The sequence below is a fragment of the Myotis myotis genome, unplaced genomic scaffold (genome assembly GCF_014108235.1).
Source record: "Myotis myotis isolate mMyoMyo1 unplaced genomic scaffold, mMyoMyo1.p scaffold_m19_p_34, whole genome shotgun sequence".
Taxonomy (NCBI): domain Eukaryota; kingdom Metazoa; phylum Chordata; class Mammalia; order Chiroptera; family Vespertilionidae; genus Myotis; species Myotis myotis.
This window is the reverse complement of record NW_023416340.1, coordinates 293,658-315,998: the sequence shown is the minus strand read 5'-3', so window position 1 is coordinate 315,998 and position 22,341 is coordinate 293,658. Positions and strand designations below refer to the sequence as shown.

Below are 22,341 nucleotides of genomic sequence, written 5' to 3'. Positions count from 1 at the left end.
TGAGGAAGGGAGGTGGGGTGGGGGGGAGAGAGAGAGAGAGAGAGAGAGAGAGAGATCGGCTGCCTCCTGCACACCCCACACAGGGATCGAGCCTGCAACCCAAGCATGTGCCCTTGGCTGGAATCCAACCCAGACATTCAGTCCACAGACCGGCGCTCTAACCACTGGGCAACCGGCTAGGGCTAGATTCTATTTTTTTTTTTTTTTTTTTTAATGAGAGGCCATTGGGCAAAGTGGTTAGCACACAGGCTCCAAAGCTGCCAGGCAGTCCTGGTTCTCATAGAGCAGTGGTTCTCAACCTTCTGGCCCTTTAAATACCATTCCTCATGTGGTGACCCAACCATACAATTATTTTCGTTGCTACTTCATCACTGTCATGTTGCTACTGTGATGAATCGTCATGTCAATATCTGATCCGCAGGATGGTCTTAGGCGACCCCTGTGAGAGGGCTGTTCGACCGCCAAAGGGGTCGCGACCCACAGGTTGAGAACCGCTGTCACAGAGCCTCACACTCTCCAGCTGTGCACCCAGCAGCTGCAATCACTCCCATGTGCTCAGACCCTGGGCACGTGACTCCACCTCTCTGGGCCTCGGTTTTCTCCTCCGGGAGTGGGACAGTGACCATCCCACCTCCTGGGACTGAGCGGTGGTTTTACCGGGTGGGTGGGATGGGTGGGTAGGATAAAGCTACAAAGCCTGGCACATGCGCACTAGCAAAGGGTAAATAAACGCGTAGTGTATCCCCTACCCTGCGCCACCGTCGGCTTCTAGCAGACCCCACGACGCACTCATTTACACGGCCCACGCGGGTCTCCCCATGCCCCGCCCCCCCCCCCAGCTCCCCTAGGGCAGGGGTTTGGTTTGTTCACTGAAGTGATGAGCAGAGAGTGCCTGGGGCCCAAATGGATGAAGGACAGGTGAAGGCCGTTGAGTCTCAGAACTGCTCCCTGCGCTCCTCACCTGTTTCCAGGCAGCCCTCAGTCTGGGCTACAGTTTCTCTAGTTACAGAGAAGGACTCGGGACTTTGAGTGTTACTGCGTGCCAGGCGGCGCCGTTCTCAGCACGTCCGCTGCCAAACCTCCGCTCATCAGCCCGACAGACGGACAGACCGTGAGGTGGGTGTGGCTACTACCCCCACTTTCCAGATGTGGAAACTGAGACCCAGAGAGGTGAGGTCACTTGTCCAAGGTGCCACAGCTATTATGTTCCAGAGGTGGGATTTGAACCCATGTCTCTGGGCACCACTGTCCACGGGTGAGGCTGATCGTGCCCGGCCTGCCCGTCTCCCATGGGACAGACGGAGAAGGTAAGCTGGAGCCACAGTGTGGGAGGCTGATGCAGGAGTGGCCCCCATTCCTCATCTCTCCCAGGATCCACCTTCCTTATAATGTGAGTTCACAGCTCCTCCCAAGAAGGGTTGAGTCTGTTTCCCCTTGGGCTGGCCTTGAGGCTTTCCATGGCTAAGGGATGATAACCGTGAGCCAGATCTGAGCAGGGGCCTCTGGAGGGCTTGGGCCCTTCTGCCCTCTCTTGGAGTCCAATCAAGCCTCCATGTGAACAAACTCGACAGCCTGCTGGCTGATGTTACCACGTGGTCCCGTTGCCCCCGCTGCCAGCAAGCTGACCCCCAGAAGCAGAGCCCCCTTGTTGACCTGTCCCTGCCACAGACACACAAGAGAGCCCTGCTGAAACCACACGACCTGCCTCACTGAGCCTAGTTTAAGATATCAACCCAGCCCTAACCGGCTTGGCTTAGTGGATAGAGTGTCGGTCTGCAGACTGAAGGGTCCCAGGTTCGATTCCGGTCAAGGGCATGTACCTTGGTTGCGGGCACATCCCCAGTAGGGGGTGTGCAGGAGGCAGCTGATCGATGTTTCTCTCTCATCGATATTTCTAACTCTCTATCCCTCTCCCTTCCTCTCTGTAAAAAAATCAATAAAATATATTTTTTAAAAAAAGATATCAACCCATAAAATGATGAGCTAAAAAGTAGTGGGCATTTTGAGCCACACAGTCTAGGGATTGTTTGTTACACAGCAATAGCTGACTGATACATATGGAGTGCCCAAGGGCAGAGCAGGATAAAGAGTATGAATTGTCATTGTAATGAGTGCTCTATGAGCTTCAAATTGATGAGAATTTGAATCTTAGAAGAGACACAAAGACTCAAATTGGCTCTGGTCAGTATGCCTCAGTGGGTTGGGTGCCATCCTGTGCACCAAAAGGTTGCTGGTTAAATTCCCGGTCAGGGCATATGTCCAGGTTGCAGAGTGGATCCCTGGTAGGGGGCATGCAGGAGGCAGCCAATCAATGTTTCACTCACATCGATGTTTCTCTCCCTCTTCCTTCCTCTTTCTCTAAAAATCAATAAAAACAAACAAACCAGAACTCAAATTGGTGGCTTTTTGTTTTTAAGACTTTATCATTAAAAAAAAAAGTAGAAGACATTAGAGAAGGGAGGTAGGAGGAGACAGGAGGGGGGTGGGCTGGGAGGATGAAGGGAACCTCCCCAAATATCGGATCCAGGTGACCCTCCTCCCCTGACGGCCCCAGCCCACCCCAATTCCCTCTCTGTCCTGGAGGTGGGGGACCCCAGCTGCCATCTTCTGAGGACCCAGATCTCAGCTCGGGTTCCTGGCAGCGGTGAGGGCAGAAGTGGGGCACAGAGCCTAGAGGCCTTGTCTTTGTCCTTGAGAGGCCCCCCAGCAGGTGCTCAGGGCCCCGTGTCCTGGCGGGGCCCCAGGGAGGTAGGCGTTGAGTGGGAGGGCCGTAGGAGATGGGGTCCTGAAGCCAGAGGTGGGGACCGGAACCAGGTGTTAGCCCGCTGGTCACAGTTCAGAAGCTGTAGTCTGTGGAGAGGGGACGAGAGGCCGCGTCAGGAGGTGGGGAGGGACCTGCCCCCCCCCATGTCAGCCCTTCTGAGTAGTTCCCACCCCACAGTGAGAGGGATGGAGAGAGAGAGAGAGAGAGAGAGAGAGAGAGAGAGAGAGAGAGCAAGAAGAAGAAGAAGAAGAAGAAGAAGAAGAAGAAGAAGAAGAAGAAAGAAAAAGAAGAAGAGAAGAAGAAGAAGGAAGAAGAAGAGAAAGAAGAAGAAGAGAAGAAGAGAGGGGGAGATAGGGGGAGAAGCGGGTGATCCAGAGAGGAGGAGCGCGAGAGAGTGGTCGAGGAGAGAGACTGACGGAAGCGTAGGAGGATCAGAAACAAATAGGGAGACCGACAGCGTGGAAAGACGAGATAGGCTACGTTACACCAGAAGTAGGACTCTAGAGGGAGATAAAGAGACAAAGACAAGAGTGGGCGAGGGGAGAAAATGCAGGCCCCCCCTCCCCCCTGGGAAAGTGGGATGAGAAGCTGCCAGGCCGCGCCTGTCCACAGGGGTCAGAGCAGAACTGAGACCCCCACTGACCAGCCAGGCTCTGAACAAACCTGTCCGTCTCTCCTGCCCGGGCTCATGCCTCCACTGCCCTCATGCCTAAGCCCTCCCAAGGCTCCACTCCCATCTCCCAGCCTTTCTGCTGGCCCTGAATTTATTACCGACTCGCCAGCTCAGGCCTCTCTCCTCCTCATGTGTGTGGGGTGGAGAGGGGCTGTTTCACAGCCTTGAAGTTTCTAGGTGCGCTGGGCCTTTGCATATGCTGTTCCCTCTTCCCCTGCCTCACTCCTCCTATTTTCCTGTCTCAGCTCCAAAGTCCCCTCCTCCAGGAAGCACTCCCTGAACTCACCAGCCTGGGTCTGATGTTTTCTCTGGGCTCCTCCAACTCCTGAGCTCCCTCATCCCACCCTGCCCACTCTGGGTCATTACTGTTTGAGACGGGTCTGCCTCCCCCACTGGATTGTGAGCCCCACAAGGGCAGGGCTGGGGCTGTCAAGGTGACTGCCGTGTTCCCAGCACCACCCAGCACAGGGCCAGGCACAGAGGTGCTCAGAGAATGTGTATTGAATGAATGAATGAATGAATGAATGCTAAACTAAGAGTTTCGACTTCATCGGAGGGCACTAGGGAGCCACAGAAGGTTTAATGCAGAGAGGGTCAAGATCTGATCTATGCTTTAGGAAGTCCGGGTAGCCTCTCAACCCTCAGCCTTTGCACATACTGTTCCCTTTGCTTTTCTGAGCTGAATGAACCTGAAAAACTGAGCTCTTCTCTCTGAGCCTCAGTTTTCTCATCTGCAAAATGGAAATAATAGTTTCTCCCTCTTGGGGTTGTTGTGAAGAAGAAACTCTAAAACCTTAAGACCTGGGAGAATAAGAGAATGTGTCCTATTACTTTGCCCCTAACTCCTACCCAGGGATTCCTATTCATGCTCCAATATCCTGCCCAGAAGCCACTTCCCCCATGAAATTTTCCCTGATATCTCAGAGACAGCAGACGACTCCCTCCTCTGGTCAACCTGTGTTTTATTGTTTCAACGGTGGCACTGGTTTCTGATGTCCACTTCCTCACAAGCACAGAATCTTTCTCAAGAGCAGGCCCGCCCTAGCTGGTTTGGCTCAGCGGATGGAGCATCTGCTTGCGGACTGAAGGGTCCCAGGTTCCATTCCCGTCAAGGGCACATGCCGGAGTTGTGGGCTTGATCCCCAGTAGGGGGCGTGCAGGAGGCAGCTGATCAGTGATTCTCTCTCATCATTGATGTTTCTATCTCTCTCTCCCTCTCCCTTCCTCTCTGAATTCAATAAAGATGTATTAAAAAAAAAAAAAAGAGCAGACCCTACCTGCAGCGTTTCAGGATATGTGTGTACTAGTATGCATGTATGTATAGATGGATGGATGGATGGATGGATGAATCACCTTCCCCCCAAGCCTTGGAGAACCCTCAGTTCAGGGACCGACGCTGCCCTGCTCTGGGTGGTTCATGATTGGAATCCACAGGCCTCACAGAGCTGCACAGCCCCAGCCCAGCAGCCCTGGCATTGGACACTCACACTTCTCCTGAGTCCTGCCTCTATAGGTAATGCCACTCTCCTTCCAAGTTCACACTCATCCCCATAGATCCTGGAAGACAAAAGAGGGTTAGCGGGTCCTCACCAGGCACCCCATAGGCACCACAGTCCCTCTCGCCCCTTTCTGACCCAGGGGGTTCCTCCATCGGGACAGACTGAGCCATTGTCTAAGTCAAGACCATGCTGGTCATTTAAGGAAAAGTGGAGCCTTCCCATAGGTGGGCACCCGGAAATCGGCCCCCCTGTTATGCAAATGAGGCCCTATCTTCATTATTCATGAACGTAATCCCAGAAGGATTCAATAGAGGAGGAGCCTGGTGCTGGAGGTGTGGCTTAGTTAAGGGGCGGAGCCTTACCTGGTGGCCTGCCAGTCATGTGTGGCTGTGTTTCTGTGTAGCCCCCCATGGGCTGGCCCTCTGGGCTGAAGGCTGCACCCTGCCCTGCGGGAGGGGTTTAGGGGTGCAGCCTGAGCCCCAGGGTGCCTGGGTCTGGGCTTTGACCCTCCTCGGGGAGCACTGGGCCCTCTCTCCCCACCTCCTCCTGGTACCTGTGCGGTTGGATTGATCTATCATGGGTTGCACGATGCGTCTCCGGGCGTTAATGAACCTGGAGGGGGGGTGGGGGGGTCATGGACATGGAGGAGGGTGTAGGGGGGAGGCAGAGGTGAGCACAGAGACAGAGAGAGCTGGGAAGAGAGGGCTGGAAGGGGAGAAGGCGCAGGTCTCCCCGGGCTCCGCGGGCTCCTTCAGCACCGCGGACAGCGCCCCAGGCTCCCCACGCACCGCCCCAGCCACCGGGCCCCTCACCAGTTGTTGACTTGCAGGATGGTGAGTCCCGTGTCCTGCGCCAGCTGTTTCTTCTGCTCCTCCGAGGGGTACGGGTGCTGTGGCCACCAGCAAGAGTCACCCTGCCTGCTGGGCCACCAGCTGGTCCCCGAGGCCGGCTGGCGAGCCCAGGCTGGGGCAGGGGCCGGAAGAGCCAGGGAGCGTCCGCGCTTCCCCTTGCTCCCCGAGGCCCCGCCAGGGAAGCAGAGCCAAGCTTCGGGCAATTAGGCCCGTGGGCGCCCCGCCTCCTCCAGCAATTAGAGGCTAATTGGCCAGCTCTCATTTGGGAAGACGGAGCTGGGGACAGGGCTCCATGGCCGGGAAGGGAGGCAAAACCCAGCCCCGGCCTCCGAGCCTGGCAGGGCCCTGTGCACGGCTGTCCCTGCCCCACTTTCTCGTTCTCCATGCCTCTCTCCCCTCCCCCTTCCCTGTGACTCGGTCTCTCCTCGTCCATCTGGGCTCACTCTCTCTGCAGAAGGGAGGTGAGGCAGCCCTGCCCCCACAGAGTCTGCTGGCTGGCGGGTGGCTGATTGATGGGTGGGTGGCCAGAAGGGCAGATGGTCAGATGCAGGCTGGGTGGGTTGGGGAGGGCTGAGTGAGTTAAGAGCCCTGAGCAGCACCTGGCACACAGGATGCTTTTTCCTGGCCAGTCCCCGCCTCAGTCTCCCCTCTCTGGGTGTCTCCGGGCCTCCGTCTCTGTGCCCCGCCCCCGGGCGAGGGCTCTCACCGAGAGGTGCTGGAACAACCAGGCCCTCATGATGTTTGTGGCCACCTTGGGGAAGATGCCCCTTTTCTTGTTCCGCCGCCGCTCCGGGTCCAGCTCCTCGTCCTCCCCCCCAGAGCTGGGGGAGGCCACGCTGGTGTCCAGTCCGTCTCCTGAGGGGGGAGGGGCGTGCTGTGCTTGTGGACGTGAGGGTGTGAAACCGGACGCTCAGAACCCTCACCCAAGACACCCCCCCCCACCCTCGGCCCCCTTGGCAGTCCCACTAGCTGTCTAACTTCAGTCCTCAGTCTGGCTCCACATTTCCCTTCTACCTGCCCCCCTCCCCCCCAAGCTTCTCACCTGGGTCACTGGAGTTGTCCCCACTCTGGGAGGCCAGGCCCCCGCTGGACGGTCCCGGGGTCCCCAGATGCACAGACCCGCTGTCTTCCTGGTCCCTAAGCCAGGAGTTATTCTAGGAAACAGGAGTTGGAAGTCACCGCACAGTCGCTAAGACCACGGGCTCTGGGGCTGGGGCTTCTGGGTGGCAGGCCTGTCCCTGCCTCTCCCCTGGCTGCGTGACCTGGGGCAGGTCACCTCCCCTCCCCGTGCCTCGGTTTCCCCAACTGGATAATGGAAGACTATCCTGGTCCCCACCTCACAGAGTGTGGAAACTCAGGGAGTTAATTTACACGGAGGCACAGCAGTCACCAGTAAAGATGAGTTTACACGGACCTATGGCACCTTATCTGTGGTCCGTGGGGCCGGAGGCGGTTCCGAATTTAGAACCGGTCACATTTTTAGACAGCAAGTCAGAGCACAGCGCACACGCCGTGTGTTTCATGCCACCCCCAGCGGGGTCTGGCCATAACCTCGTCATCAAGCTCATTAACATTTCTGCAGCAAAATGGATGGATATTTAACTAGGTGGAATAAATAAAGGCTATAAATAGCCTCTCATTAGTTCAGGTCAGATTTTGCTGCCAAATGAGTTTGCACTAAAGTTATGGGCCCTGAGCGGGGGGCGGGGGGGGGGGGGTGGTGGGGAGGGAACAGCTTTCAGTGTTTAGACCAGTGATGGCGAACCTATGACACGCGAACTCATTTTTTTGGTTGATTTTTCTTTGTTACATGGCATTTAAATATATAAAATAAATATCAAAAATATAAGTCTTTGTTTTACTATGGTTGCAAATATCAAAAAAATTTCTATATGTGACATGGCACCAGAGTTACGTTAGGGTTTCTCAAAATGCTGACACGCCGAGCTCAAAAGGTTCGCCATCTCTGGTATAGAGACTTGGGGGTCTCAGACTGCAGGGCCCCGTGGGACTGAGGGCCCTGTCCAACTCCTGAAGTGTGGGCAGGAAGACTGCAGACCCGGAGTCCGGGACTGTCCTTTCTTTATCCAAACTCCTTGAGGAACTTGACCAGGTGTTGGGCTCACCCTCTGCCCCAGCTCCGCATCCTGGAGGCCAAGCCACCCGCATGGACACGGCCCATGACTTCAATGTTGGGAGGCAGATTGGAATGTGAGGGAGGGATGCAGACAGCCCCAGGAACCCTGGGTGCCTGGCTTGCCCCAGTCATGGCCCTCGACCTGCCCCGCTGCCTGTAAACAGCCCCTCCCCACAGGACCCGCCCTCTGAGGCCTGCGGAGCACAGCCCAGGACGCCGGCCCAGGGAAGCCTTCCGCAGGCTCGTCCTGTGTGTGCAATTGCGTGCCTGGAGCCTGGAGGGGGCTTGTGTGTGAACTGCAGGGGCATCGGGTCTGAAGGCTTCAGGGTGGACATGACTGTCCCCTGCAGCGGTTCCAGCGCTGGAGTCGACCCACTGCTGTGGGTGAGCCTCCACGCTGGGGTGCGTGAAGCTGGCCTGAGACTGTGACAGGGCGAGTGCCTATATGGCCTGGTTGTCGCTGGACGGGAGGTGGCTGAGGCGTGGCTGGAGCTGAGACATGCAGTGGGTTCTGAGGTGGCTGTCGCTCTCGGGATGGCCAGGGAGGTGTATCTGACTACCATCGAGTGTGTGGCTGTAGGTTGTCCTATTTGTGAGACCGTGTGCGGTTGTCCTGGTTCCTGCTCCCGCGGTGGGCAGCTCAGTGACTATATTGGGTGGTAACTGCTGAGGGAGTGAGTCGGGGGCTGTGTGATAAGGAATATGGCCTGGGCTGCGTGGTTGAGCGTCGACCAATGAACCAGGAGGTCACGGTTCGACTCCAGGTCGGGGCATGTGCCCAGGTTGTGGGCTCGATCCCCAGTGGGGGGTGTGCAGGAGGCAGCCAATCCATGATTCTCTCTCATCATTGATACTTTTGTTTTTCCAGCTCTCCCTTCCTCTCTGAAATCAATAAAAAAAATATACATGTTTTAAAAAAGATAAGGACTGTGGCTGTGTCTCCGGGTGAGCTGTAGCCAGTTGTCTCATGCACGTGGCTCTCGCCGAGTGGGTGAATACTATGGGCTGTGGCGGAGGGTCCTTGGGGCCCATCTGTGACTAGCGTGAGGCACACCCAAGTCCGGTTGGGGCATGGCAGCATGCCTGTATCTGGGTGCAGGTGTCATTCTGTATAACTGCTGGGTGTGTGAGAGGGCGACCGTCTTGAGGGTGTGGGCCTGGTTGGGATCCAGGTGTCTGGGCTGTTGTGTGGTTGTTGATGAAACCACAGTCCGACTGTTTCAGAGATGGAGTGGCACGGGTGTGTGCACACCTCCTGTAGGGAGACTGCTAGGTGGTCAGGTAGCGTGTGCGTGCGGGTGTGCAGGCCCCGTGGTCAGTCTGGGTCTACGTGTCGCTGTCTCTGATTTGTGTGGAAGCATCTGGGGGCATGTGGCTCAGTCTCCATTTGTGTGGTTTTTGCATGTGTACCACACACACACACACACACATAGAATGACAGTGTCTCAACCGGGCTGTGTGGCCTACGATGCAGTGGGTATATGGTGCAGGCTGTCACTGGCCATGAGTGAGAATGGCTGGAATTGAGCCTGTGCGGCCGTGTGTGAATCTGTGTGGGTGTAGCCGAGTCTATGGTAGTGTCTTCAGCTGTTAAGGTGCGTGCACATGTGTGTGTGTGTGCATGTGTGTCTGTGTGTGTGTCTCTGTGTGTGTGTCTTTGTGTGCGTGTCCTCACGCTGTAACCCCGCTGCCTGGCTGGCTCCGGTTGCAGGCGATGCCTGGTGCCCGCCCCGCCCACCTGGTCCGGGAGGCTGGGGCAGGAGGCCGGGTAGTCCTCGAGATCCTCCCTGCAGCCGCCGTCCCGATCCTCGATGACCAGGTCGATGGGCATCTTTCCCTTGAGGCAGGTGATGTAGCGGTGACAGAAGTTGTCGCACAGGTCGTGGACCTGAGGGGGCACGGGGTACTGGGGGGGCCACCCGGGGGCCAGGGCTGGGGTGAATGGGAACGGGGGCGGGGAGAGAGCCTGAGGGGAGTGGAGGGGCCTGAGGGGGAGGGACGGGGCGAGAGGGGGTGGGCGGGGGAGTGAGAAGCACTCACCTTCTCCAGCTCCAGCAGGTGGAACCGCAGCACCTGGATGGCCTGTATCATCTGAAAACAGAGACAGGGAGCGGGCAGAGGGGCGGCGGGAGGGAGACGGAGCAAAAGAGAGAAGAAGGGAGAGGAAGAGGAGGAGGAGGGGGCGAAAGAGGGAAGAGAAGAGACGGAGGGAGAGAAAGAGGGAGATGGAATGACAAGGACAGAGAGACGGAGCAAGAGGGACACCAAGACAAAGGGGCAGGCGCAGAGAGAATTAGAGATCGGAGACGGAGGCCCCGAATTCCGGGAACAGCGTTGGGTTGCGTCAGAGACAAAGAGAAGCGAGCGGTGCAAGAGACAGGAAAGGGTCCATCACAAGAGGCGCGAACACCGGGAAGCTACAATAACAACGCCCTCTCCTTGCCCCGCTTGCCCTCGGCTCTAGGGCCCACCCGGCACCTGCGAACTACATTTCCCAGAGTCCTTTGCCAAAGGGTTCGGCCAATAGGAAGCGCCGGCGGGAGCTGGGACCTGAAAGAAGCCAGGGCATTCCTCCCTCTCCCTCCCTTTCCCCTCTTCTCTTTCTTGGCTCTCTCCCTCTCCTCTCTCCTTTGCAGCTCATTTGGGGTTCAATTCGTTCCAAGACCGAGCTCGTTAAGGAGCTCATTTACTCCAATTACTCTGTCAACTCAATGCAAAAAATCGGCGGAGAGACAGCTGGTATCTCAAAAAGCTCGTTAGCCGGGACACTCGTAAGTCAAGGCCCCACTGTACTTGTCCTGGCTCACAGAGCCAGGCTGTGGCAGAACTTGGCTTCGAACTCGAGCCACTGGTCTGCGTTCTCAAGTCTAGGCCATACCTCATTGCAAAGGGGCAACAGTCTTCGCTGTGTGAAAATGTGGGTTCCCCAACCAACCCCAAGGCTATGGAGGGCAGGACAGGAGACCCCCGTGCAGGAGCGGGCATTGTGGGGGGCCCAGGCCTCACCAGATTGTCCAGCTCTGGGTTGGAGGAGAAGAGGGGCCTCTCGGAACGGACCTGGGAGGGGGGAGAGAGAGGCCAGGGCGGGCACACCTGTCTCCCGCCTGCCCTCCCTGCTGTCCTGGGCCTGTCTGCACGCAGGCGGGCGCCCACCTGCTTGGCAAAGGCTGCGATGTCCTCGTTGAAGGAATCGGAGGAGCAGACGTCACCGCCAAGGGGTGCGCCCAGCCCAGCCCCGGCCCCATCACGGGGTGAGCAGGTGGCCAATTCACATTTCTCAAAGACCAGGGCCAGCAGCGGGAAGAGCGGGTGTCTGGAGGGAGCAGGAGAGGAGACACCTCATGAGGGGAGGGCCGGGGTCTGTGAAACGCAGAGGAGACGGGAGACCCAGAGGGAGGAGTTGGAGAGAGAGAAACAGAGTGAGATACAGAGGGAGAGAGAAACAGTCTAGAGCAGTGGTTCTCAACCTTCTGGCCCTTTAAATACAGTTCCTCATGTTGTGACCCAACCATAAAGTTATTTCCGTTGCTACTTCATCACTGTCATGTTGCTACTGTGATGAATCGTCATGTAAATATCTGATATGCAGGATGGTCTTAGGCGACCCCTGTGAAAGGGTCGTTCGACCGCCAAAGGGGTCGCGACCCACAGGTTGAGAACCGCTGGTCTAGAGAGACCAAGAAACAGGGAGGAAGGCCTGAATTCTGAGACCCCCAAGGGGCCCCCAGCCCTGCCCCCACTCACCCGTAGATCTCATCCTTCTCCTGCTTCAGGCCATCACTGTCCAGGCCCGGGGGCGGGGGCTGGGGAGGCCGGTGGGGGCCGAACGGCCCAGGGGCTCCAGGTGCGGGAGGCAGTGCCTCCGAGAAGCCAGCCAGGGTTGCAGCGCCGTCCACGATGCCTGGGTAGTGGGGCAGCTCATCGTACTGGGGGAGGCAGGAGGGGAGAGCTCAGGGAGGCATCAGCAGGGAGACTCCATCTCCTTCTCCTTCTCCCTCTTCCTCGCCCTTCACAGGAACCCACACTGGCCCCCAAGTGCCCCAGCCATGCCCCTCATTCCCCCCAAGACCCTCCGTGCCCATGGAGCTGTGTGGGACGGAGGGCCCTGTCCAACGGCCTGCTCTTGTACCCTGGGCTGTGACGTACGTCCCATCAGAGACTCCTGAAATGTGGGCAGGAAGGTCCAGAGGAGAGAGACAGACCCAGGTCTCCGACCGGAGGGTCAGGGTGTGTGTGTGCGGGGAGGGGGGTCAGGGATCAGCTGGCTGGTAACTACCAGCTCCTCACAGAATGAGGAAGAGAGGAAGGAGGAGAGGAAGGCCTGGAGAGAGATTTAGAGAAAGACAGAGGGAAGGGGGGGAAAGAGAGAGAGAGAGAGAGAGAGAGAGAGAGAGAGAGAGAGAGAGAAGGTGAGAGGGATAGAAAAAGAAAGGCAAAGAGAGAGAGACAGGGGACAGAGAGGTGCAAAGAGGCAGAGTGGAGAGTGGAGAGGCTGAGACACAGAGAAGATCCAGAGGAAAGAGGCAGAGAGAGGAGAGAGATGGTCACTACAGACACTTCCCAGGGAAACAGTGCTTGGCTTGTACCCAATGCACATGTCTCCCCACGTCAATTTCACTTCAGTTTTCAAATAAGCACAACCAGTCACAGCCCACTCACCCAGTGGGTCCAACACACACACGCCAGAGCCAACTGCCGGGCACAGGAATGAATGAATGAATGAATGAATGAGGCATTTCGCAAAGTGCCTGGCACACGTTCAATAAACTCTTGTCGAATGGGGGGTGGGGGGGAAACCACCAAAACCCACACCCGCACAAGCTCACTTTTGCAAACAGCCCCCCAGAGAGCCCACGGGCAGCGGGCGAGATCTCTGTGCCCCGTCATCCCAGGAGCACACGCGTTGGGAGCCCGGGGCTCCGAGCGCCCAGGTCGCACCCTTCCCTGGGAGATGCAGAAACTGAGGCTTACAGAGGCGAAGGGACTCGGGGGCGCGGGGGGCCCTGGGTCTGCCCCCCTCCTTCACTCCCTCCCCGAACTTCGGAGCCTGAAGTTGCTCCAGCGGCTCCGGGCGGTTCTCCGCACCACCCGCTCCTCCTGCGCCTCCAGCCCCGGGGCGCACACTCACCTCCGCGCCGCCGCCTCCGCTCGGCGCACCCCCGGGACAGAAAGGGGCGGGAGGGGCCCAGCCCGGGCACCCACCTCCCCCAGCACCGCCCCACCCGGAACCCCCGAGGACTTGGAACAAAAGTCCAGCGGAGAAGGATGCGGGCAGTGGAGGAAGCGAGGGGGTGGGATAAAGGGCCTGCGGCGGCGGGGGAGGCGGAGGGACAGAGGGGGGCCGCGGGGTGGGGAGACGGAGGCAGAGGCCAGGAGGGTGGGGAGGGCGGATGGGCAGGACGGGACCCGAGCGCCCACCGGGGTGGGGGTAATGGAGGGTGGGGGCGAAGGAAGGCGGGCTGGGTGCTCGCCCTCAGACCTACCCTCCGGGCCATGGGCTGATGCCGGCGGCAGCTCCCGGGTCCCTCCAGGGCCTGGCCCGCGGGGAGGGCGCCGCCAGGGGTCCCCGATGGCCCGCGGCGCGGACGCCAGGGGGTGGGGCAGGAGGCTGGGTGCCCGGCCCCCCGCCCCCGCCGCCGTCAGCGGCCCGCGCCCGGCGGAGCGGAGGCTGCGAGCATGGACCCCCCGCCCCCTCCCGCGGGGGTCACAGCCCGGGGCTCATGCCCTCGAGGGAAGGGGGGCGCGGGCGGGGAGGGTCGCCCCGGGCCCCTCCCTGGGGCCCCCAGTCCCTTCCCGGGTCCCGGGAGGACCGATCCAGCTCCAGACACACAGATCGAGGGCCGAGGGGTGGGGGTGAGGGTGGGGGTGGGGGTGGGGGAGGAGGGGCCCGGCCGGGGCGAGGGGGCGGCGGGGCTCCCCGCGCGGCGCGGGTGCGGGTCGGGTGCGGGTCCCGGCGTGGGCGGCCCGGGGTGCCGCGGCCCTGGCGGCCCCTCTCCGCCTCCCGGCTCTCCCTCTCTCTGTGGTCACATCCGGAAGTTCCACCGCGGAGACGCTTAACCCGCTGTCCGCCGGCGGCGCGGGCGGGGCGGGCGCGCCTCCCCTCCCCCTCCCCCTCCCCCCCCTCCCCCACGCCGGGGACGGGGCGGCCTTTGTAGCTGAGTCTCCCGGCGTCTGATCTCCCCACCCCTCCCGCCCTCCTCTCTCTGGCCCCCCTTCCGCCTCAGGGTCTCTGCCTGCCCCTCTCCCTCGGCTGCCACAGGTCTCTGTCCCCCTGTCCCCCTGTCCCCTGTCCCCTGTCCCCTGTCCCCCTGTCCCTCTGCCCCCCTGTCCCCTGTCCCCCTGTCCCTCTGCCCCCCTGTCCCCCTGTCCCCCTGTCCCCTGTCCCCCTGTCCCCCTGTTCCCTGTCCCCTTGTCCCTCTGTCCCCCTGTCCCCCTGTCCCCCGTCCCCTGTCCCCTGTCCCCTGTCCCCCTGTCCCCCGTCCCCCTGTCCCCCGTCCCCCTGTCCCTCTGTCCCCCTGTCCCCCTGTCCCCCGTCCCCCTGTCCCCCGTCCCCTGTCACCTGTCCCCCTGTCCCCCTGTCCCCCGTCCCCTTCCCCCTGTCCCCTGTCCCCTGTCCCCTGTCCCCCTGTCCCCCGTCCCCCTGTCCCCTGTCCCTCTGTCCCCTGTCCCCCGTCCCTCTGTCCCCTCGTCCCCCTGTCCCCTGTCCCCCTGTCCCTCTGCCCCCGTCCCCGTCCCCTGTCCCCCTGTCCCTCTGCCCCCCTGTCCCCCTGTCCCCCTGTCCCCTCTGTCCCTCTGCCCCCCTGTCCCCCTGTCCCCCTGTCCCTTGTCCCCTGTCCCCTGTCCCCTCGTCCCCCTGTCCCCTGTCCCCCTGTCCCTCTGCCCCCCTGTCCCCCTGTCCCCCTGTCCCCTGTCCCCTTGTCCCTCTGTCCCCCTGTCCCCTGTCCCCTGTCCCCCTGTCCCCTGTCCCCCGTCCCCCTGTCCCCCTGTCCCCCTGTCCCCCTGTCCCCCTGTCCCCTTGTCCCTCTGTCCCCCGTCCACCTGTCCCCTGTCCCCTGTCCCCCTGTCCCCCGTCCCCCTGTCCCCTGTCCCCCTGTCCTCCGCGCCCTGCGCCCTTCTCTGCCTCTCTCGCTATCTCCCTGGTTCTCTATTTTTTTCTACATCTTCGACTCTCTCCCTCTTTCTTTTTCTTTCCTCATTTCTTTCCGTCTTTGTCTCTCTCTCTCCCATCTCTGCCCCCACATCTCTGCCTCTCTCCGCCCCCCCTCCCCCCGCCTCCCGCGGGTCCTCTCTCCAGCCGTCTCCCCCTCCCTCTCTCGCTGACTGTGAAACAGGAGAGGAGGGAACCAGAGGCTGGAAGTAACCAACCCCCATATTTTAGTTCTCCTCTTGCTCTGCCCCCCACTCCCCTCCCCCGCGAGACACGGACTCCCCTGCGCGCGCGTGTGTGTGTGTGTGTGTGTGTGTGTGTGCGCCCAGCTGTGTCCGCGCACCTGGCTGTCTGACCCAGGCCTGGGGGGCGGGGTGGGGGGTGCAGGAGTGACCGCAGGCGGGATTTCTGTCTGAATAGGGGTGAGTGCTGGGGGGGGGGGGGTGCCCGAGGTTGTGCACACAATGACTGGGTCGTGGACGGCGGAGTGTTAGCACAGGTGTGCGGCTGTGCGCGTGCGCCTGGAGGCGTCCCCCCGCCCCCACCCCCCACCCCCCGCCCGCTCTGACTCCCACCTGTTAGCAGGTCCTCAGCCTGAAGCCTCCGCAGCTGCCGGGGAGGTCGGGCGTCTCCAGGATCCAGGGCGCGTGGTGGGACTGGCTGCGGGGATGCTGGAGAGAAGGTCCCCGCTTTGACCTGGTTCCCCGCGGAGGGCGGAGGCTGGGACCCGGGCAGCCACTGAAACTGGTGTTTGGATGAGGCAACAAACTCTCAGTGCGCACCTGCGGTGTGCGGGGTGCTCTGGGGAATTCGCAGGGAAAAGACCAACTTCCTGACCTCGTGGTTCCCTCATGTTCTACCGGGGGTGGGGTGGGGAGAGAGACAGTCACGCACATAAGTGTGTGCGTGTGAACTAGTGCCCGGTGACAAGTGCCCTCAGGAAACGCCGAGTGAGGGGGGGGGGTGGTATGTGAGCTGGGCAGGGAGGTCAGAGGGGGTGGCATCAGAGGAGAGCCCTGAAGAGGGCGAAGGAGCCATGCAGATCATTCCAGGCAGGGGGAGAGCAGGTGCAAAGGCCCTGGGGCAGGGATGTGCTTGCATCCTCAGGTCCCTTGGATTGCGGGGGTGTATGCAGCAGGACACCTGTGGGCTTGGTGCTTATGTGTCCTCCCCAGGAAGATGGCCCATAGTGTTCATCAGATTTTCATGAAGGGAAACTTGACCGCACCCCCCCCCCCCCAATGTTACAAACCATCACTCTAGCAGGGGTCCTCAAACTTTTTAAACAGGGGGCCAGTTCACTGTCCCTCAGACGGTTGGAGGGCCGGACTATAGTTTAAAAACAACAACTATGAACAAATTCCTATGCACACTGCACATATCTTATTTTGAAGGAAAAAAACAAAACGGGAACAAATATAATATTTGTATTTGCATGTGGCCCGCGGGCCGTAGTTTGAGGACCCCTGCTAGAGGGATAGTGCCAAAGAGCAGTGAAACGTGGGCTTGGGGGGAAGGGAACAGAGACCCAGAGAGGGGGGGACAGGGACCCAGAGAGAGGGGGAGACAGGGGCCCAGAGAGAGAGGGGGAGACAGGGGCCCAGAGAGAGAGGGGGACAGGGGCCCAAAGAGAGAGGGGGACAGGGGCCCAGAGAGAGAGGGGGAGACAGGGGCCCAGAGAGAGAGGGGGAGACAGGGGCCCAGAGAGAGAGGGGGACAGGGGCCCAGAGAGAGACGGGGAGACAGGGGCCCAGAGAGAGGGGGAGACAGGGGCCCACAGAGAGGGGGAGACAGGGGCCCAGAGAGAGAGGGGGAGACAGGGGTCCAGAGAGAGGGGGAGACAGGGGCCCAGAGAGAGAGGGAAACAGGGGCCCAGAGAGAGAGGGGGAGACAGGGGCCCAGAGAGAGAGGGGGACAGGGGCCCAGAGAGAGGGGGAGACAGGGGCCCAGAGAGAGGGGGAGACAGGGGCCCAGAGAGAGGGGGACAGGGGCCCAGAGAGAGGGGGGGACAGGGGCCCAGAGAGAGAGGGGGACAGGGGCCCAGAGAGAGAGGGGGACAGGGGCCCAGAGAGAGAGGGGGACAGGGACCCAGAGAGAGGGGGAGACAGGGACCCAGAGAGAGAGGGGGAGACAGGGGCCCAGAGAGATAGGGGGACAGGGGCCCAGAGAGATAGGGGGACAGGGGCCCAGAGAGAGAGAGGGGGACAGGGGCCCAGAGAGAGGGGGGGACAGGGGCCCAGAGAGAGAGGGACAGGGGCCCAGAGAGAGGGGGACAGGGGCCCAGAGAGAGAGAGGGGGACAGGGGCCCAGAGAGAGGGGGGGACAGGGGCCCAGAGAGAGGAGGACAGGGGCCCAGAGAGAGAGGGGGACAGGGGCCCAGAGAGAGAGGGGGACAGGGGCCCAGAGAGAGGGGGGGACAGGGGCCCAGAGAGAGGGGGGGACAGGGGCCCAGAGAGAGGGGGACAGGGGCCCAGAGAGAGAGGGGGACAGGGGCCCAGAGAGAGGGGGACAGGGGCCCAGAGAGAGAGGGGGACAGGGGCCCAGAGAGAGGGGGAGACAGGGGCCCAGAGAGAGAGAGGGGGACAGGGGCCCAGAGAGAGAGAGGGGGACAGGGGCCCAGAGAGAGGGGGGGACAGGGGCCCAGAGAGAGGAGGACAGGGGCCCAGAGAGAGAGGGGGACAGGGGCCCAGAGAGAGAGGGGGACAGGGGCCCAGAGAGAGGGGGGGACAGGGGCCCAGAGAGAGGGGGGGACAGGGGCCCAGAGAGAGGGGGACAGGGGCCCAGAGAGAGAGGGGGACAGGGGCCCAGAGAGAGGGGGACAGGGGCCCAGAGAGAGAGGGGGACAGGGGCCCAGAGAGAGGGGGAGACAGGGGCCCAGAGAGAGAGAGGGGGACAGGGGCCCAGAGAGAGGGGGAGACAGGGGCCCAGAGAGAGAGAGGGGGACAGGGGCCCAGAGAGAGGGGGAGACAGGGGCCCAGAGAGAGAGAGGGGGGACAGGGGCCCAGATAGAGAGAGGGGGGGACAGGGGCCCAGAGAGAGAGGGGGGGACAGGGGCCCAGAGAGGGGGGGGGACAGGGGCCCAGAGAGAGAGGGGGGGGACAGGGGCCCAGAGAGAGGGGGGGGGGACAGGGGCCCAGAGAGAGAGAGACGGGGACAGGGCCCAGAGAGAGAGGGGGGGACAGGGGCCCAGAGAGAGGGGGGGGGACAGGGGCCCAGAGAGAGGGGGGGGGACAGGGGCCCAGAGAGAGAGAGACGGGGACAGGGGCCCAGAGAGAGAGAGACGGGGACAGGGCCCAGAGAGAGGGGGGGGGACAGGGGCCCAGATAGAGAGAGACGGGGACAGGGCCCAGAGAGAGAGGGGGGGACAGGGGCCCAGAGAGAGGGGGGGGGACAGGGGCCCAGAGAGAGAGGGGGGGGACAGGGGCCCAGAGAGAGGGGGGGGACAGGGGCCCAGAGAGAGGGGGGGGGGACAGGGGCCCAGAGAGAGGGGGGGGGACAGGGGCCCAGATAGAGAGAGACGGGGACAGGGCCCAGAGAGAGAGGGGGGGACAGGGGCCCAGAGAGAGAGGGGGACAGGGGCCCAGAGAGAGGGGGGGACAGGGGCCCAGAGAGAGGGGGGGACAGGGGCCCAGAGAGAGGGGGACAGGGGCCCAGAGAGAGAGGGGGACAGGGGCCCAGAGAGAGAGGGGGCCAGGGGCCCAGAGAGAGGGGGACAGGGGCCCAGAGAGAGAGGGGGACAGGCGCCCAGAGAGAGAGGGGGACAGGGGCCCAGAGAGAGGGGGGGACAGGGGCCCAGAGAGAGAGGGGAGGACATGGGCCCAGAGAGAGGGGGAGACAGGGGCCCAGAGAGAGAGGGGGACAGGGGCCCAGACAGAGAGAGGGGGACAGGGGCCCAGAGAGAGAGGGGGACAGGGGCCCAGAGAGAGAGGGGGACAGGGGCCCAGAGAGAGGGGGAGACAGGGGCCCAGAGAGAGGGGGGGACAGGGGCCCAGAGAGAGAGGGGGACAGGGGCCCAGAGAGAGAGAGGGGGACAGGGCCCCAGAGAGAGAGAGGGGGACAGGGGCCCAGAGAGAGAGGGGGACAGGGGCCCAGAGAGAGAGGGGGACAGGGGCCCAGAGAGAGAGGGGGACAGGGGCCCAGAGAGCGGGGGGGGGGGGACAGGGGCCCAGAGAGAGGGGGGGGGACAGGGGCCCAGATAGAGAGAGACGGGGACAGGGCCCAGAGAGAGAGGGGGGGACAGGGGCCCAGAGAGAGGGGGGGGACAGGGGCCCAGATAGAGAGAGACGGGGACAGGGGCCCAGAGAGAGAGAGACGGGGACAGGGCCCAGAGAGAGAGGGGGGGACAGGGGCCCAGAGAGAGGGGGGGGGACAGGGGCCCAGATAGAGAGAGACGGGGACAGGGCCCAGAGAGAGAGAGACGGGGACAGGGCCAGAGAGAGGGGGGGGGACAGGGCCCAGAGAGAGGGGGGGGGGACAGGGGCCCAGAGAGAGGGGGGGGGACAGGGGCCCAGAGAGAGAGGGGGGGGACAGGGGCCCAGAGAGAGGGGGGGGACAGGGCCCAGATAGAGAGAGACGGGGACAGGGCCCAGAGAGAGGGGGAGGCTGAGCCGGGAGCAGCGCGCAGCCCTGCTGGCCTCTAAGGAAACGTTTACAGCCTCATAAACAGCTCTGCCTCAGCACCTGCTTCCCGGTCACCTCTCCTCTCCTGGAAATTAAACCCGCCCCGGCCAGGGCAGGGTGAGGCCGCGGGTGGGGTGAGGACAGAAGCACTGCCCAGCGGGACCGGGCGCCTGGGGGGCTGGGGGCGAGGTCGGACGGGTCTTCCCTCCCTGAGCCTCCCCATCTGCGGGGTGAGCCTGGGTTGAGGGGAATGATGGGGAACCAGCTAAACTAGAGGGAGCCAGGACTGGGGGCCGGGGGGGGGGGGGCTGCCGCTCCCCAGAAGCTCTTGTATGCGACTGTCCCACAGGTGACTCTGGCCCTTTAAGGAAGGCGGAGGGAAAGGGGTGCTTTAATCACTGCCACACACACCCCGCCCCCCTGATAGGGGTTTTGGAGCAGAAAATTAATTTAAATCACTTTTTAATTAAAGATGCAAAGCTCTTCTGTGTGTCCCCTCCACGGCCCCCAGCTGAGGGTCAGGGTGGGGGAGCCAGGGGCCTGCTCCCCCACCACCCCGGCCTCACCTTGTGTCCTGGGGGGTGCACTGAGGTCCCCTTGCCCAAGTTGGTTCTGAAAACAAGAAGTGTGGCCCGAGTGACCGCCCCAGAGAGGGGTGAGGGACAGAGGCCGAGGCGACCGCCTTACCTGTGAGGGGCCCAGGGGGGCCCATGTGGGGGTGTCACTGGGAGGAAAGGGTGGTTTCTGCCACGGCTCTGCGCACAGAAGGACCCTCAGCCCCCACAACACGGGGGGCTGGGACTCCTGGGCATAAATCTTTTTAATTAAAGAGAGGAGGAGGCGTTGTTAGGGGAGAAATGGGAGTGTCTGGGAGAAGCCAGGGCCTGGGGGAGGCGGGGAGCCGTGCCTGTCACCCGCTCCCCGTCTGTGTGGTCACTCACGGTCCCATCTCTCTGGCCTCAGGCCCCTCTGCCGAGCTGTCCCTTAAATGGTCTTCAGACCCTCCCGTCCGGGGAGGGAGCCGATGGGGCCCAGGCCTGGGCGGTGCTTGCTGGCCCGTGTGGCTGCATCTGGAGGGGGGGTGGGGGGGGGGCTGCGTGCCTTCAGGAGCTCCCAGATCAGCACTGGCCTGGGAGCCGTCTCACCTCCAGTCCCCCCCCCCCCCCCCCCCCGCTTTATAGAGAGGAAGGCCCCGTCCCACCCTATTGAGACCTCCATGAATACAGCTGGGGGGCCTCCAGGTCTCCCCAACACAGGTGCCCCCCAGCGTGGCTGTGGATCTCTCAGTGGCCTGGGGAGGGCCCTCTTGCTGACCCCAGTCCCCCATCCCCAGTGGCCCCAGGGACCCCCAGCGATCCCGGGACCCCCCCCCCCCCAAGGTCTGCTGTCAGAGGCTACAGGAGCCGAGGGGGTGAGCGAGGAGCTGCTCTGGCCTCCTCCCGTCTTCTCTCTTGGTGCCGCCACTCTTGCCTCAGTTTCCCCTCTTTCTCATCCGCTCCGGGTTCCTGTCTCCCTCCCTTGTCCCTCCTCCCTCACTTAGGGCTCTCCCAGGACCTGGGTCCCCCCCCCCCCCCACCCAGGGCCTTCAGGGCTCTGTGCTGTCTTGGGTGTCTGTCTGCTCCATTTCTGCCTCCTCTCTCCCTGCACCTCTTCTCTCCACCTCCGTGTCTCCTTCTGTCTGTCCCCATCTCTGTGTCTCACTCTCGCTCTCACTCTCTCTCCCTCCCCTCCTCCCTCTGCATCTGGGGGCCTTGGTGTCCCCCCTCCGCCTCCCTGGGTTCCAGCCTTCCTGTCTGTCCCCTCACTCCCCCACCCGCGGCCAGACCTTTCATAAACGCATCGCCCCATCCCCAGTCCCTCCCCCGGCCTGGCGCGGCTCCAGGGGAAGGAAATGTTTATCTTGGTCCCCCCCCCCCCCTCCGCCCGCCTCGGGGCCATCCATCACCTGAGCCCGCGACTCGGGCGGCTCATTTGTCACCCGCCGCCTGCCGCCCGGCCAAGCAATCATACCATTAGCCACGGCCGGGCAGAGGCCACCGGGAGGACCGCCTGGCCCCCACCCTCCCTTCCTGCCCCCCATCCTTCCTCTGTGCCCCTGTGCCTCTCCACTGCTCCTCCTCCTCCTCCTCCTCTCTCCCCCACTTCCTCTCTCTCGCACTGTCTCCTATGTGTGTCTGTCCATCTGTCTGCTGCCTGTGTCTCTCCTTCCACCCTTTTCTCTCTGTGTCTCTCTGTCCGCTTCTCCATTGCTGTCTCTCCTCTTCGCGCTCTCTCTCTCTCTCTCTCTCTGTCTCTGGGGACCTCGGTCTCTCCCTCCCTCTCTGGGCTCCAGCCCTGGGCCCTGTCTGTGTGTCTCTCCCCCCCCTCCCGCCCTCCCGCCTCACCCTGCTCTGGTCCCCCCGTGGGCCCAACGTCCTGGAGTCTCGGGTTTTCTCTGCCCGTCTCCAGCCGCTGCCCTGGGGCTGTGGCGCTGGCGTCGCTGCAGGGTTTCTTTAAACCTCCGCGCCATCCTGCCCCGATCCCGCTCTCTCCTTCCTCCCCTTCCATGTCCAAGCCCCTCTCTTCCACTTCTGTCTCCGCGGCTGTGTTTTCTCCTGTGGCCCCTCCCCCCTCCCCCCTCTTCCCCTCCCCCCTGCGGGCCCTCCTCCCC

General features: G+C 62.2%; 1 protein-coding gene across 2 annotated transcripts; it reads right to left on the bottom strand.

Moving 5' to 3' along the window:
• Positions 1–2,419: 2,419 nt before the first annotated feature.
• On the bottom strand, positions 2,420–13,747 carry MEIS3 (Meis homeobox 3). 2 transcript variants are annotated; one of them, XM_036302994.1, is made up of 13 exons: positions 13,408–13,747; positions 11,669–11,850; positions 11,078–11,237; positions 10,931–10,981; positions 9,965–10,015; positions 9,663–9,761; positions 6,830–6,941; positions 6,494–6,642; positions 5,749–5,825; positions 5,490–5,548; positions 5,299–5,382; positions 4,925–4,994; positions 2,420–2,850 (listed from the first exon to the last, which is right to left on the bottom strand). In XM_036302994.1, exons 1-12 carry the CDS (start codon positions 13,417–13,419, stop codon positions 4,945–4,947), a joined length of 1,086 nt encoding a protein of 361 aa, XP_036158887.1. In that variant the 5' UTR covers positions 13,420–13,747; the 3' UTR covers positions 2,420–2,850; positions 4,925–4,944. The 2 variants fall into 2 exon arrangements, with proteins under 2 accessions (XP_036158887.1, XP_036158886.1); XM_036302993.1 differs by having other exon boundaries at positions 9,663–9,812; positions 13,408–13,746.
• Positions 13,748–22,341: the final 8,594 nt, after the last annotated feature.